This window comes from Tauraco erythrolophus, chromosome 10, assembly GCF_009769465.1.
Source record: "Tauraco erythrolophus isolate bTauEry1 chromosome 10, bTauEry1.pri, whole genome shotgun sequence".
NCBI lineage: Eukaryota > Metazoa > Chordata > Aves > Musophagiformes > Musophagidae > Tauraco > Tauraco erythrolophus.
The window spans coordinates 24,929,610-24,946,913 of record NC_141474.1 but is presented as its reverse complement, the minus strand read 5'-3'; the positions used below and the strand labels follow the sequence as shown (position 1 = coordinate 24,946,913).

The 17,304-nt window shown below is 41.3% G+C and overlaps 1 protein-coding gene across 3 annotated transcripts in view; it reads left to right on the top strand.

The window, feature by feature from the left end:
• The window catches only part of TESK2 (testis associated actin remodelling kinase 2), a 79,394-nt gene extending 64,737 nt beyond the window's left edge, over positions 1–14,657 (top strand). For all 3 annotated transcript variants that reach the window (XM_086617504.1, XM_086617503.1, XM_086617505.1), the window contains 6 exons: positions 930–1,012; positions 2,829–2,904; positions 4,541–4,624; positions 5,738–5,824; positions 9,422–9,557; positions 11,717–14,657. In XM_086617504.1, the coding sequence (XP_086473630.1) occupies positions 930–1,012; positions 2,829–2,904; positions 4,541–4,624; positions 5,738–5,824; positions 9,422–9,557; positions 11,717–12,729 (1,479 nt within the window). In that variant the 3' untranslated portion in view covers positions 12,730–14,657. The remainder of the gene's footprint in view (positions 1–929; positions 1,013–2,828; positions 2,905–4,540; positions 4,625–5,737; positions 5,825–9,421; positions 9,558–11,716) is intronic.
• The last annotated feature ends 2,647 nt before the right edge of the window (positions 14,658–17,304 follow it).

The following is a 17,304-nucleotide window of genomic DNA, read 5'->3' as shown; positions in this document are numbered from 1 at the left end:
ACGCTGCAGGAGTCGGCAATGGATTTGCTGCCTGTCACTGCTATTGTACTGCCTGCAGAAGGGATACAGAGCAAGGCATGTGGTAAGGGAATGAATTCTCTGTCTTGCTCCACCTATATTGCAGGACACGAAAAGACTTAGGGAAGTCAGCTATGGATTCATTCGGTGAGAAGGGAAAAGGTGTGGTACTGGAATGGTCAAAGCATGTTTCTCAGAGTTGTAAATAAATAATGAAAATAAATCAATAATACCCTGTGTGTGATGTGATGCTGCCAGACCACAGTTATGTGTATGTGTCCTTAAATTGCCCTCCCTTCTGATACTGGAGGGCACATCTGAAAGGAAAAGATTGAGTTTTTCCCTATTAGACTTTTCCCTTAAATCACGTTTTATGATGTACTGTAGAATAAAGAATTTTATTTGAGACTTTAAAAGCACATACAACTTTGTCACATCTTGTATTTTCTGATTAAAATCTACTGCAAAGCAGTGAGCTCCTTCTCAGTTGTTAATGTAGCAAAAATATACAAAGCCATTTAGAGTCTACTCTGATCTTGTATTCTGGTCAGGTACAGGCAAAGGTGTCATAGTGAACGGCACGTATTGCATACTTGAGCAGTAAGGGAGCTAAATCATCTTAATTCTTGCTGGAGCCTAGCTGGGTACGTGCTGCCTGCTTTCTCAGCAAGTTTTAAAGTGGATTATTTACTAAGCGTGAGGCTGTTTGCAGCATCTTAAGTTTGACAGACATGTGATTGTGCAGGGGGGAGGGCAGGGGAAAAGGGTGGTTGCTTTCAGACAAAAGCTTCTCATAAATGAATGCCTGTGAAACAATAGGTTGCAGTCTTGTTCCAGATGAAAAATAAGTAAAATAAATGGTATATGGTTTCATGCCCAGACAATAACTCTTCTATTATTTTTTTTTCCAGAACTGCTTAATAAAACATGATGAGAACGGATACTCAGCAATAGTGGGAGACTTTGGTTTAGCAGAGAAGATTCCTGATCACAGGTACATGAACTAATCAAAATACAGTGAGAGTTGCAGTGTGATTCCAGGTCAGAAGCTCTAATGAGCCAGATCCCTGAGGCCATTATTGCATTCTGATACAAAATTTGCAAAAAATATCCTCAGTCTTCAGTCTAGCGCTGCAGGCTGGTTGGCCAAAATGTTCCAGCCTGAATGACTGTCCATTTTGATAAATCTATTTGTGATGTTTATTCTTCAAAAATGCTCCAGTGAGTAGAGGATTTACTAAAGCACTTCAGTAGATCTTCTAAGCAGGTACTTGGGAATTTTCATTTAAAAAAATTAAACAAACAACAAAGCATACAAAAAAATACTGTCCAGCATTCTGGATTGGGCTGATTTTATAATAAATGTCCTCTGTTTCCAGACAACTTCAATTAGCTTCTATTTTCATAAACAACATTTGGTGGCATTCCAGTATTATTCTCTTTAACCTCTGTGTTAGTTGTTAAGATCTAGGTTTATAACAAAGAGATATTAAAATTACTGTCTAATAGTAGCTCACCATTTTGCTCTCCCCAGGGTGGAATATAATCTTAACTCATTTGAGGAACACGCAGGTGACTGTCACAAGCGATTGTCACAATTGGAAATAGTCCTTTTGTCATCCCTCTGTTAGGGAGATCAAGGACAAGGGTTTCATTGTTCTCTCTGTATGTTGACTTGTATATTTCAGTGTATTCTGACCGTGAAACGTGCTGTCAGATTTTCTGCAGTGTGTATTTCTGCGTAAAATAAATACGTGTGTATTTCTGCTTCCAGCTCTGTTGACTGCAAAGAAAACAATAAGAAAGACTACAAAGAAAACCAGTCAGCTATGCACTGGTTTTAAACTGCACATATCCTGAAACCGCATCTTGGGACATCTGAAGGCTTGAGTTAATGTTGATGAAATACTGATCTAAAAGCTTAACAAAATGAACCGAGAGTGTAACAATAGCTGAAGTTAAGGTAGCTTGATACTAAAACAAACAACAGAATAAAGTTGTTACATTAGCCACCATTGTGGTTTGATCTAGTCTTACCTCCGTTCTCACACGCAGTTTTGTTGTCGGCAGTTTGCTGGCTCGCCAGCTGTGCTATTTGAGGCCTTCAGAGGCTGTTTTTTAATAAGCATTCCTTTAAGGTCAGCTGTGTGGCAAGATGGAGGCCTTTCTTAAGGCCCTCGTATTCAGCCATATGGAAACATTGCAGGCTTTTTAAATTGGCTCTGTTCTGATTGCTTTCATTTTTCTGGTTCATCTGGTCAATCTTGACTTTTTTTTAAAAAAAACAGTTTGCAAGCAGGCTGTGCTGAATACTTTCAGAGCTGGTTATTGGTGTACATGTAGGGATGGATACCTGCATGTCTTGCTGCATGAATGGAGAACTTGACATCTAGCCCAAAACTGATGTCCACCAACCTTTTTATGTATAGATGAAGGAGCCCACTCTGCCAAGAGTTTGGAAACCAAAATTATTGAATACCTGTGACGTTCAAATATTTTTTTTTTTTTTTTTTAAGTAGCCAGGCACTTAGAAACTGGAAATAAAATGTGAGTAATTGATTGAAGCTTTCTTTTTTTTTCACCTTCTTCTCCTGCTATTGAATGTTTCAGTGTCTCCAGTAGGAAACCAGTGTAAAATACAGTATGTGACGGAACCCACTTGTATCGACTTCCCTCTGGTGAAAGCTTCTGCAGATACTTGGAGTTATGGGAAGTTACTATCAGTGCCTGAATCAGAGTATTTATTTAATGCTTCTTCCCTCTCTCTCCCCTCATCCCCCTCTCTTGCCATCTGTCCTATATCTATATAGTGAGAAGTTACCAGTGGTGGGTTCACCCTTCTGGATGGCACCAGAAGTTCTCAGAGATGAACCTTATGATGAAAAGGTAGGTACATGACATAAATGGACTTTAGTTGTTTCTCTTAAATAGCTGTATTTGAGATTCAGAATTTCAATAATATTAAAGTTATTGATATTTTCATTTGTGACATTTCTGTACTTAGTAGGTCAATCAGACTAAGGGAGAGTGTGAGTGGAATAACTAATATTTATAATTCCTGGTGTGGATACTTATACGGAAATAGAATTACTTTTTGCTTATTCACTGTTATGCTATTTCCATTCTGAAACATCCCACATGCAGAAATACTTGGCTTGTTGATCTAACACAACTTAATTGAACCGAGTCTCCTGAGAAATGTAGTGAGGTTACTTCCCTGACCATACATTACTGAAATCTGAGTAGAAGTAAAAGGTCCGTATGTAAACTTGTACAAGTATGTTAATTAGAAAAAAAAAAAAATCTACATTTCTCAAGGTAAGATACCTGGATAAAAATGTTCTCCGAAGGTATTTCTAAGTTTTCCTATTTGTGGCATTTGGAAAGGTTTCTGTCAGAGGAGGATCAGATCACACTGGATTTCAGAAACAGTATTTTCAGCCAAGCTCTTCTTTACACAGGGTTTTCTCTCCTGCGTATAACATAGTCTGCTTCAGTCCTGCGAGTGCAGCTTTCTGTAAAAAAGTCCACATCCTGTACCTTTTTATAGCTAGCAGTCAGTCGTCTGTTTAATTGGTGGTACTTTTAACTTTCAGGAGAGCAGTAGCTACCTCAGTAATTAATGTAATAATTACCATTTCAAAGCTTAGTTAAGAGTTCTGATTGACCTAAATTAATAATAAAGTACCCAAATCTGTGGTGCCACATTCTTCACTAACCCAAGGGCTTGGAGGACTAAAGAGGAAGCAGGTCGAATACCTCATCAGCATGAAAGGTGACTATAAGCCTGCCTGGTATCTAAGAGATGAGGGATGCCTGGTTTCTGCTCTGGAGACTTGTATCCCATGTTTTCCTAAATTTTGTTACATGATAAATTCAGGTGAGTGGAAATCTGAGGAACTGTGCAGCTCCAGGGGTAGTCAGATAAGTAATTACCAAGCGTCATGGAAATTTCGATGGAAAGTGACCAGTGTTACTAGGTTTCTCAAGCTTGAGGAAAGACACTGTTTTGTCCAGAGGTGCTGAACTGTGAGAAGAGAAAAATGTAGTTTTTCTTAAAAACAGCATTAATGGATAAGCTGTGATCATGTACATTCTAAACCTGTCTTTCTAACCACAGTGATATGTAGGCATGTTGGGTTTTTGGCTGTGTTTTTAATTACTCCCATCTGTAAGACATCAAATGCAACTTCACCATTCTTTATGCAAGGAAGAATATATATATATTTTTTTTTTTACTCTACTGATGTAAGAGTGGTTTGCTGTGTTTTTTTTCTTTTTTTTTCTTGAGTTTTAAAGTTATCATTGCTATTGGTGCAAGAAGAATGCTTTACTGTGAGCATGTATTTCTTCACATGGAAAATGTTAGCTGTAATGCAGTTGCTTAGTGTTGTGAGGTGATGGTGTTGGTCTGGTTGTTTCACGATAACCATTTGGGGTAAGGAGAAACTCAGTGCCAGATAAGAGCGCTGAGTATTCATAGCTGAACCATGTGGCTATTTATTTTTTTCTTCTCTCTTAGGCGGATGTCTTCTCCTATGGTATAATTCTGTGTGAGATTATAGCGAGAATACAGGCAGATCCAGACTATCTCCCTCGCACAGAGGTAAGTGGTTACATTTGTAACAGAGGTGGGAGGTGGTAAGTATGCCATGATAATGGCTGGCCTTTGGGAGTTCTGGCAATGCTGCCAAAGATACGATAAACAGGTGTTACATTAAAAATAGCCTGTAAAAGGCTTTTGTTCTTCTGTGCTGTTATTGTAAGAAGCTCCATCAAAGACACTCTTACAGAGACTTTGTCCAGCTGCAGTACCCATGGGAAATCCTTTCTGCCCTTGACTGGCAGAACACTGAGAGCATTGCAGTGACCTTCCTTTTGTAGAGTGATAGCTCATGTAGACTTCTTGCCAGATTCAGAACAGAGCACTTCTGGCACACTGCATCTGCTAAGCAACCCCTCCTTGTGAAAGGAGCAGGAGCTGTGTTAGCAGCAGCTAAAATAAGCTTGCCCTTATTTTTGCATGGACTGCCAAGCACTGTGGGTCTGAGCTAGAATTGACTAATCAAACAAGATACTTCTTACTCTCCTCAGTTGCCTTTTGGTTGAGTCCCATCTGCAGGGCAGCTTTTGGTTTTCTATGAGGGGTCTTCCAAATTGTCTATTCCCCTCCGGTTCTGAAAATGCAGAATTGCTTACGTCTTGAACTGCAGTAAATAATAGATCCTTTTGTTTCTCTGCCCTTCAGATTTTACAGAAGTGCATTTAAGGAACTGAATAATCTGTCTACCATCCAGTGAAAAATTAACCATTTTAACTGGTAAATTGTCATCATAGTGAAGCCTCTGGTTTTATAGCAGGCTGTTAATTTACGTTGTGAAAGTCTCCGTGGTGAAACATCATAATATAGGATATTACTTCCAGATCCACGTGGGCAACATTTCAAGTGCAATGGATTGCAGTTGAGTCCAGGAAGAAAGATGGGCTTTGAAGTCAGCTCATTCTTTTACGTGTATCTTGTATCAAGTAATCCCCATTGGGAATGCTGCAGTTCGGAGTGTGCATGGAGTGTTCCCGAAATCCTCTGTATGTGGCTGTTGAGAGATGGTGTCTGTGGTTATTCCTGATAAGTCCATGTAGGGACCTCCTGAAAAGAAGATGCTTTGGGCCAGATAGCTGACCTCATTTATATCTCTGTGCCGTGTTTTTGTTTGTACAGAATTTTGGATTAGATTATGATGCCTTCCAGCACATGGTGGGAGACTGTCCCCCTGACTTCCTCCAGCTGGCGTTCAACTGCTGTAATGTGAGTATCTTACTTGAAGAGAAGAGGCCTAAAGTAGGGTTCTTTAAATCCCTGTGGCTGTTGAAGATAGAGCTTAAAGCATTTGCAGAAGAGACTTGAAGAACCTACCTAGAAAAGCAGTGTGCGTTCTGATAACCCTTCCCCTCGCAAAAAGGTCTGTCTTGTATTTTGGCAGTTCTGTGTTCTGTCATGCCAAACAAACAGGTCTGGCACACTGAACAGCTTCTTGCAGGCTGCTCAGGCTGACCATAACCAGTTGTATGCTATTGACACTGGCTGGCCCTTGGGCTGACAAAATCCAGCTGTTATTGTGTACAGACCTACTGAGCTGTGAAAAAAGAATTCTGAGTTTTTTTTCACAAACAGGACAAATGAATCAAGAGCAGGCACTAAACTGCTCTGAATTTTCTATATGCTGCCTTTTGGAAAGCGGGATAAACCTCCAAATCCCTAGCGTGTGTTCCAAAAAACCAAATTTGAACCCAAATGATTTAATATCAGTGAGGCTATAGGCAATGTGCTGTATGGAGAAAATTTTCTGCCAGTTATTCAAGTAAAATTGTGATAGGTAGTGCTGGATAACTTCATGGCTCCTCAGTGTGAAAATTCCAGGGAAGTAGATCTCTTTTGCGGGTTATCCCGTAACAGAGGTCGCTAGTGCCTTTGTATAGTAATCTGGTTTATATGAAGTAAGAGAACCTGAGCTTCCACCAAATTCAGCTGAAGTTGTGAATACCCAGTTTGCACAACTTGAATTGAGGCAAGTTCAGAAAATTTTCTTTCACAAAACTTTGCCTAGGACCCCACAACCAAACCATGCTGGAGCCAATACCAGCACTGTGTCCAAGTGGGCGTTTATAAGAAAAGCCTCAGAACAGGCTTTTTATTCCTGTCTGTTACTGATTTTTCAGGCTTTGTTTTCAACAGTGCTACTGAAAGAAGCAGTCTCATCTCTCCGTGCTCTTGAGGCTTATTTTTGCCCTAAGCTCTCTCTTTCCTTCGTATTAGTACAAATGCACATGCTTATTCAAGGGGAGAGCAATATAAAGGTGAGGATGTGAGCAGGTGGGAGTGTATGCTGCTCTTGACACAAGATAGTGTAAATTAATTCTAAAAACATTTGTGGAACTTACTCTGGACAAGCTACTTCACTCCTGTGATTTCACCTTAGTACAGTGGAGCTTGCTTCACCAGGACAGTGATGTGTCTGACTCATGTTTATGAAGTGTTTTGGCTATGTAGGCACTAAAGGGTTTGGCTAGAGGTAGGATTTGACTTTGGTAATCTTGGCTCCCACCTGTAGACTCCAGAAATTGTACTGCATCCAAACACATGGTGCATGATTCAAAGCAATTTTTCAGCACAGGTGAAATTCAGAGTAAAACTGTACTCATGAAGAAAGGGGAAGTGACTGATTTTTATATTCTCATGTAAGAATTTGGTGTGTTCAGAGAAAAAGGATTTTTGTCTGTTGATTGTCATCAAATGTTGCTTCCTGGATAATAACTGTCCCTTCCCTGAATTGCAAGTGGAAATTACTGCCTTGTGATCAAGCCGTTAATATGCTGATTTCATTGGGGGGCATGCTGTAATTACTTACCACGTACCTAGTAGAAGGAAAAAGGTAATGAACAGATGAGACTTTCTTTTATCTTCCTAAGCATGCTGTGCTTCAGTAACAGGTGATCTGTGTGATAATTTGCTCTTGGACATGGACGTCTATATAGCTTTTTATTATTTAATAGGTCAACAAACAGTGTAAACTGTATAGCTCAGCTGATTAGCTGAACTAATGTGCAGCGCCCTGGGGTTTTCTACAGCTGGGAAATATGTTTTAGGGCAACGTAAGAAAACCAGTAAAAACTGACGTGTATGAGCAGTAGATTAAAATGTCTTTAATTTGCTGTTATAATGTGTTTTTTAAATAAGTACATGCAAGGAAGTCTAAAACTTACGGCTCTGCAACAACTGTAAGCCTGCTTGTATGAATGCTTATAAACGTAGTCATGTATGATCATGCAAAAACCTTACGAGCATGAGCTGAGCTGTAGCAGCTGCTGCCTTGAGGAAGAACCTTCTGTTCCATTTGAGCAGAAGCTGGACCGCTCAGGGATGGAAGAGGCAAATGTTCTGAGTCACTTTTCCATTGCTGCTCTTGTCCTAGATCTTACCAAGCACAAATTAAAATAGCCAGAGAGCTCTTCTTACTTTCTGTAGCTTGCAACAGCTCTCTAAGCCTCTCAAATTAGTAAGTTTGTCGGAGTACAGAGTATGTGTTTTGGTGTTGTCCCTGCCCTACTCTTTCAGTGAAATAGGGAAAGCAGAAAAAGATGTTTTCTGTGCCACGAAGTTCGAACTGCTGCGTTAGAACAACTTTCTTGCTGCACTTAAGCTCTTCAAATGTGATTTATTTGTTTGGTTTTATTACTGTAGGTATAAACTTTTAGCCCTTTATGCTGTGTGGCTAGAAGGTGTTCTGGCATTGCTGATCATACTAGTTCTCTTCAGAAAGATCCATCTTGTGGGACCTGTGAGGCAGTATCAGGGAGGTCTTTGGGGGTTTTGTTTACAAAGCACCACTGTTCCCTTTGTACTATAGATGAGATCTGTCTGGGCTTGTCTGCTCTGAAAAAGCCTTTAGAGGGCTAGAAACAGGAATCAGGTCAAGCAGAATCTTTTTTAATACTGTAGAGGTTAACTTTCAGCTGCTGAATTAGACATTGCTACCTACAGTAGTTAAACCTGTAACATATATACCGGGTCAGTGTTCAAAATGATGAAATACCTTCTGGGTTACTACTTAAATTAAACTGCTTGCCCTTGAGTACAATTTTAGTGTTGGACTTCATTTAGAAATCCATTTCTACTGGGGTGAATAAAGAAATACATACTGATAAATACAAAGTGAATACATATGGGTGACTGGATGGGAGGGGGTGTATTTTACTTGGGCAAAGATGGATGTTTTTTTTTCTGTTGTATTACTTTGTCAAATTATATAACCAATCTTGTTTCCTCACGAGACAGACCGGTACACCAAGTAGTAAGGCTAATTAACAGATGGAAAGATACAACACTGTAAACTTTAAAATCAGAAATGCCATTTAGGTGGGTTTTGATTAAAGCCACAAGGAGATGATGGAAGAATTACAAACTTTTAAAGAATTATGTAGCCAAGTTGCTTTGTTTAATCCTTATTGCTTCAGGCATATTTTGAAATAACTTTGATATATAATCTTTGACTGGTAACTAGAGTCCAGAAAGAAATCCTTGAACTATGAAAGCTGTTTAAAGCAAACAAACAAGCAAAACCCTCTCTGAAGCCCTGAATCTGAAGTTTCGACCTTTTCAATTTAAAATACATCATCATAGAATGTTTACAACTTGATAATTAAATGTGAGAGGTATAATAGGCATAAACTGGGACAGAATACTACTTTTCCCCTGCTTTACTTAAATTTTTTGCAATGACAACACACTTCTTAAACCCATCTTGAATTTCCTCAGTTCCTTCAGATTGTCTGTCTCTGCCCACTGTGTAAGTACAATAGTATGAACAAACCCACATGAACGTATTTGATTTGTGCGCATTCACAGATGGATCCAAAGTTGCGTCCTTCATTTGCTGATATTGTCAAAACACTGGAGGAGATTTTAAACCGCCTGAGAAATGACGACTCGGAGAGAGAGATGAAGTTTTTGAACCTTGACAACAGTGAAAGAAAACCCAAAGGTAAGTGTGTGTATCATACAAACATTGCTGCAGGCTGACAGCAAGACGGTACAATGCTTCATATTTTGAAGACTGGGATGGTATTATTTACAGCTTATGAATGATTTTACTCAAAGCCTGAAAATTACTGTGGAACAGCGCTGTATACTTTGCACTGCAGAGGGTCCTTTGGGAAAGAACAGCTGTTTCTTAAAGTGCCTCAAAAGATTCTGCCCACAAGCTCTTGAGGGGAAATTCAGTCTTCATTTGGGAATGTTTTAGTAAGTTGCCAAGAGTATATGAAAATCCATCAACTTTTGCTTTGTCCCTGTGTCAGTTACAGTGTAGATACATAATTTCTTTGGTTTATGTTAAATGTAATACTTAAAAGCTTGTTAAATTCTTGCAGGAAGAAGAACAGAGAAGATGCAAGAGTATTATAAAGTACCTAGAAATACTCTGAAAGACAGGGGAAAAGATGAATCCCAGATCTGCTTGGGAGTGCTGGCCTTGAAGGGCTTTCTCTAAAGCCATCTAGTGCCACCTGGTGTGGGGAGCAATTTGCAAGCAGCTCTTGTAGTTTGGGGCATATTCTGACTTAGATATCCTTTATGTTAGTAGACTTCTGGCATTGGAAGCTCACAGTGCAGTAAAAATAACTTCTCGTATAGTGTATATGTACAGACATATATCTATCTGTAACACGGTTGTAGATTGAAATCAGTTCTGTGTTGCAAACCACATAGAGTGCATGCAATGTGGTAGTTCTCCCACACTTGGAAAGCATCTAAGAGAGGTGCAAGTTAAAAAGGAAGATTTTTTGTTTGGTTGGTGTTTTTTGGTTGTTGAGTTTGTTGGGTTTATTTTGTTTGGTTTTGGGGGGTTTGTTTTTTTTTTTCCCCCTATTTTTCTGGCATTCTCCCTTTGGAGTATATGTCAGATTTGCATCTTCTTGGAGAAGTGTTACATGCTGTTCTTTGACTTGCATAGTCGTTCCTAGGTGGAGTGACTACAGTCTAAACTGTGGCAGTGCTTAAAGGGAAAAGGGGAAATCACTATGTGCTTATTCTGGAAATGTTAATCGAAAGGAGATTATTGCTTCTTTATATCCGTTTGTTATTACTCTACCACAGCTCTTCAGAGGCACCTTGAGAGCCAGTAGAAGAGGCATGTTCCAAACACTCAAGGAGTTAGCATCTTTTCTCAAAACTACTACAATTTTCCCATCCTGTTCTAGTGATACAGCTCTTATTTATAGAAGTGTATGCATACACATGTGCGCAAATAAATACACACACACACGCATATGTACAACTTCTTAACTCCTGTTCGTTAGAGGCAAACTCTCATGTATCCCTAGTTTCTGTATGGGATAATGTACTGAATGAAAGCTGGGATGGAATGATTTAAACTCTGCATGATATCAGGTGGGGCATTTATTTTGGTCTTAGATTTTTCCCATCAGAGTGAAAAAGTCCCAACTCCTCTGGCAACTATGTTTGTACTTGCTCTCTTTTATGGTCAGTATCATCAAGAGATCTTGGGCAACCTTTGCTGGAAGCCAGGATGATAAATCTAGAAACATGCAAGTTGTTCTTCTGCGAGACCACCCTGTGCCATCTCTGCTGCATTAGTGTACTGGCAGCAAGGAGGTTTGAAGGGGCCCTAAAATACAGGGTTTGGATAGAAGAGGGAAAGGCTTCTTCATTCCTGCCAAATTTTTGTACAGTTTCCTTTCTTTTGTTTTTTTCTGAAGACAATATAGTCTTGCCAAATTAGCATGCCCCATAATGTGGGTGGCAAATTTGATCATAAAATGATAAAGAAGCGGTCCACTTTCATAGCCTAGAGAAGTAAGATGGCATTAACTTTTAATTAGCCTGAGGCATGAGTAAAGAGATAACATTTTATATGTAGTTTTGACTGCCTTACATTTAAAAGATCCTGTGGACAGGGCTGCCAAATCTCCATATTTGAAACCAATAATACACTGAGAAGGGAATGGTATCCTTGTGTTTGTGCAGGAACTTGTAAGGAATGAGCAAACACGTGCTATAGAAGATACTTTGGAATATCAGAAATGCACCTTTTTCTTTACAGTTGTCGTGAAGGCTGTGAGTGAACAGACATGCAGGTGTATAGCTCCTTTAAGCTAAGAGTATTTATTTTCTTCTATTCAGGGTCAATTGAAAAAGGACCAGGAGTAAAACGTTTGAGTTCCCTGGATGATAAGATCCCACCCAAGTCACCGCGTCCACGTCGGAATATCTGGTTGTCACGCAGCCAGTCGGATATCTTCTCCCGCAAGCCTTCCAGGAAGATAAATGTGCAGGACCCCTACTATACACCAAACAAGGGGTTAGGCCGGAAAGTTAATCCCTTCAGTGCCCGGGAGGACCTCAAGGGGGGAAAGATCAAATTCTTTGACATGCCAAGCAAGTCTGTGATCTCCCTTGTGTTTGACTTACATTCTCCAGAGGCAGGTGGAGGACTGAAAGCCAGCCAGTCCCAGTTCCGGCAGGCGTATAGCACAGACTGGCAAGAATTTTCCCTTCTTCCTCGGAGGAGATGCAGATCACTTCCGCTCTCTCCTGAATTGCCGCGCAAAGAATATGGTCTCTTTGGGGGACTGTCTTCAACTGTCAGCAGGTGTGACCCAACCCAGCTAGGAGCAGAGGTTCGGCAAAAACTCCTGAGCAGCAGTAAATATGGTGTGTCAGAGATTCCCCCCTTTCAAGCCAAGCCTCACAGGCCAGAATTTCTTTCTGTACCAGGACAAGAGGAGGATATGGACTGTTCAGATGGGCCAGTGGCCCAGGAAGAAAATGGGTTTTGCCCTGTTGAGAACACGTGTGGAGATTTAGCATGTAATCAACCGATAATGCCGGCCCAGCCTGAGGCGCTATCTTACAAAAAGCTCCTAGTTGAGAATTCAGTGAACTCTGGGGGAAATGGCTCCTCACAAGTGTTTGCAGGTTGTCTCCCTTCTGAAGAGATGGAGGTGGAAGATGACCTACTGAAAAATACTCCGCTAGAGTCTACAAAGCCTCTGTTCAGTGTTAGTCCTTCCACCGAGCTGAAGAGAGAGGCATGGTCCTTCAGGGAGCAGGATGGGGACAGTCCTGCCCCGTTGTCTCAGACCTCTTCCAATATCTCAGCAAGTGGCAGCACAGAGTCAAATTGTGACATATGAAGAGAGGGCTCAAACTGAACGTGTCCTTGAGGGAACAGTTGTTCCCAGTCACTTAAACTCTGTTTTTCTATAGTGCTGGGCTTCACATTGAAAAGAGAGTCAGCAGATGGTAGAAACTGGCTGTTAAACAGATAGCTGCAGACAGCGTGTGGAGAGACTGATTATTTTAACTTTATTTCAAACTGTGCTTATTCCCTTCCCTGATTTGCATTAGGAGGGAGAACTACTCCTGCTAGAATGGTCATGTGGGCCCCACAGTCTTTCCAAGAGGCAGCAGCCAGAGCGGGCACCGCGTAAACAGTTTGGCCTGAATTCCAGTATAGAGTGTTTCAAGGCCTTAAGCTTCATGTTGGGTAGAAAGAGTGAACCTTAGGTTTTCCCTCTTCCTCTGGCTGACCAGCTGCTCTAAACCACTGCAGATCTTGCATTAACATTCTGCAGCAGTGCACGTGAGTCAGAGCCTCGGCTTTAGAAACGGGCACAGAGATCTTTCAGAGCTATGTTGAGCAGATAGGAATGCTCTCTGGTCCTAGAGCTGCTGCGAATGTTGTTCCAGCATTAGACAAGCTCTTCTTTCAAAAGCCACAAAAACAAAACCCCTCATGCTGGTCGCAATCTGCAGGCCGAATCACATGACAAGTACTTTACAATTAACAAGAAGAATCTGTTCCCTGGTGTTTCATTTTCCCTTGGGATTTGGTAATGATGTGTAATACATTAGTACATGAAAGCAGGATGCGCTAAGCACCGCTCTCTTCCTTGCACAGCTCTTCGTGTACCTCAGCCCAAACGTGGAGGAGGATTTGCCCAGGGTACAGGAGGAGAGCCGTGTTCCAGGCATTGTCATTTCTGGGCTTCTGGAGAAACTGCCAGTGAAAGTACCAGTTGTGCTGAGCTTTTGGGGGGTGTGGGCTCTTATCTCTGAAGAGCTGAATGGACCTCGTGATCTGTTTCTGCAGAACAGTTAACTAAATATCTAGCTCACAGTTGACTATTACCACTAAAGTAGAAGGGTCACATTCACCTCCTTCTCTGGTACGACGTCCCATCTCATTGGTACCACTGGAGTAATGATGGCTCCTTATTTAAAACCAGAGTACACTTGACAGAGAAAAGGAATCCCCTGCTCAGGGGAAGCGGCCAGCAGTGTTGCAGCCACACAAGCGCTCTTGGAGGAGCATGCACAGTAGACTCAGAGAAGGGCTTTGAGTTGTCAAACTGAAGAAAACTTGTCCCAAATTCACTTTTTTTCCATCTACAGAAAGAAGCCATTGTCTTCATTGGCTTCTCCTGTCACTGAATAGGATGGTATTTTTCTTTTTTTCTTTCTTCCCTCCACCAGCAGGTACATGTGAAAGAAGCAGTGGCATGAGCTTTAATGTTGCTTGCTGGAACCAGCATCAGACATCTCCACTGTGGGATGTGATGTATGTGGGACAGCTTGTTCTGTGATGACATCTGTGCACCATCCTGCCCTTTTCCACTATTGCTGTCCCAATTACATGGGATTTTATTTTTTTTTAACTATTTTTTTTAATCTATATTATCATTCCTAACTGAGGTATGCATTGCATGCCTGCTGAGCAGATGGTGATGCAGTAGAGACCAGAATTTCACCCAGGTAGCCTGTTAGACTCTCTTCCTGCTCTCTTGTAAGGATGGAAAATGTAAGCTAGTCTCTGATGGAAGGAGGACTATTCCTACTCTTTTCCTATCTCAAAGAAAGGGTGCAGGAGAAAGCCTTAGTTCGTTCTTGGCTGAGATGCTTATCTTTCCAGAGGTGTAGGTAACTACTCTGTGAGTTGACGTCCTCTTGTGAAATACGTGTTAACCTGAGCAGCAGTTATCCCTCTACAGCGGCTGTGCAGAATTAGATGAGAAACCCGGTGTCGCCGAGTTACTTAGCACAGTCCATGCCAGAGAAGATGGCTGTCCTTACCAGGGTCACCGCTGTCAGACCACGTCTCGCTGCCTCTCGAAGGTGCTGATCTGTAGAGCAGTCTGTCTTGTGTGTCCTGTCTGCAGGGCTGGCGCTTGCAGAGGTCAGAGCGGCTTGTATGGCTGGCACTGTGTGTGCGTAACTTCCTTTGAGGGCAGGGAAACAGTCGGCAGGACTCAGTTGCCAGCTAGTTACCTGTCTGGTGCCTGCTTTTCCTTTTTTTTTTTTTAATCTTTTATACAATTGTAATCTTTCAGGAGGAAAACCAGCAGCAGCACCAGCTTCTGTTGTCACAAGATGCATTTAGGTGTGTGACTTCAGACAAAAACAAGCAATAATGAGGAATATTTTACTTCTGGGTCGCTAGGCTGAGAGGAAGCTGTCCAGCATCCTCCGGCAGCCTGCAGCCTCACCGGAGAGCACGCACATGCCTCTGGCTGCTCTGTGGCTTGCACTAGCCTTGGTTGCCCGTGCCGACACCTCATCACGCAGCCTGTCGCCCTCTCTGACGCTGACTGCAAAGCCTGTGCAGTCAGGCTTGGGGTACCTCTGTGGCACCCATTGCAGTGACCTCATCTGTTTTCTAACACCACTGTCTCTTAAAATGTTTCCCTGCCCTGAATAGCTCTCTCATGAAGCAGTATGGCTAAAATTTTGTTTTCCTAAATGTTCTCTCTAAGCACAGCCAGCGGACATGCATAGGGCTCATCTGTCAACTTTTCTAGCTCTTTGTACTGAGGTGGAGATGTCAGAAAGAGAAACGTCAAGGAATAGCAGCTCAGGCTTTCCCTGGATTCTTGGTCTGCCTGGGGAAAGAGGCATATGTGTGAAACTGGAGTGAAAGGCCATTTTTAAAACAGCTAAGTGCTTGCTAAAAGCCAGTGTTTCCAAGGATCTGGATGCAGTTGGCACTCGCTACATCTCCTCCCTTTGGTTGTGTAAAGATGAATCTAGGTTGCACCTAGTTACTACTCCTGGGTTTTCTGCCCACCTGAGGGTGCTTTTCTACTGGGGGCCATTTTCTGACAGCTACTTTGAACATGAGTGTGAACGTGTGGTCAGCAAACTCCTTGTTTTATAGTGATGTGACAAAGTTTTATTGTGATTGGATTTTATCATGATTTTTGACTTTCTTACAGGAGCACTTCTTGCTCTTTTAAAACACTTTCTACACACTGCTGGGTTCCCTGAAGAGATCAAAGACGTTTTTAATTCACTTTAAATCCTTCTGCGTTGAATTCATTTACATGTCTGTTATAAGCTATTTTTGTTGTGGTTGCAGGTTGATAAAGTTGAGAACGCATGTGGATTGCTGCCCCTCAGAAGCGGAGCAGACAAGGGGCTGTAGTAGACTTACACTTGTTGGGGAGGCATCGATGTATTACGTGTAACAGAATATTGGTATTTTTTGCCAGTACAACTAAAGACACTTGAATAATTCCTGTTTGCACTTAATGCTGTTGTTTATATTGCATGTCACTACATTTCTATGCAAAACAAATAACCTTTTTTTTGGGAGGAGGGGCAGCCAGATATTTGATTAAGTATAAAGATCTTTGCAAGATGATCTATTTTCGTATTTATGAAGGAGTTTTATGTCTTAATATTTTGCAGTCTGTAAATAGCTCAACTTGTAATTAAAGGCTTAGGAAGAAGTTTGTAGCCTGTGTATAATAGTAAGTTAACACTGCCAGAAAAAAAAATCTTTGCAAAACAACTTTTCTAATATTGTGGATATTTATGAATATGTAAAGAAAGCACGTCTTGTTTTTATGTTGATTGACCTTCTGACTTTTTTTGAACTATAGAAATGGTGTATGTTTTATTGGAACTGCAATAAGAAGTAACCAAAGATGAATCCAGTTAAATATTTTCATAATTTTTTCTTGGTCAGGTTTTGTAAACTTTCCCAACTTGCTTTCAAAATAAAAATAAAATCAAGGCCTGAGTCTTGTGATTGAGAGGGCAACTCTAGGTTAAAAAAGCTGGCTCGAATGCTTACTGAAGCTATGGATGACATTAATACCTGGCTTGAGATCATATTCACTATTACTCAGTGCTGAATTATAAACAGGGAAAACTGTCATCCTTATTCAGTGTTGTGTCTCTCCTGCATCTTACTGAGGTGTTACACTATTAAATCTGTGAGACTCAAGGAGTTTTTCTGCTTTGCCTTATAGCACTCTCAAGAGTAGGCAGCAACTTTTGACCTTCAAGACAAGATGGCTTTTGATAGCACAGCCTGCAGGGAGCTTGCCGTTGTGCCTGCTGTGTTCTAGCCCTACAGAATAGCTTCAGGAAGCTGAGCAGTTTAAGAGGACCACATCTGGCTTTAAGTCCCACTGCATCTCCCCTTAGAAGTCTGAAGACTTGCTGTGGCTTGGTTCTGCATGCAGCTACCCTGCACTGGAACCAGCTGGCCCATTTGGGAGAAGCAGCTTTTTCCTTCCCTCTCTCCCGTGGAAGCAAAGGTCTTGTCTGTGTGTGTTGTAAACAAGGTTAAGGTAAAGTACAAATACAAAGTGGGAAAGCTCTCCCACGTGCATGTTCTAAACTAACCATGGTCAGGGTCTGTCTTTTTTTGTTTGTTTTTTAAAAAAACAGGACACTTTTATCCTTGTTGACCTCCTTAGAAA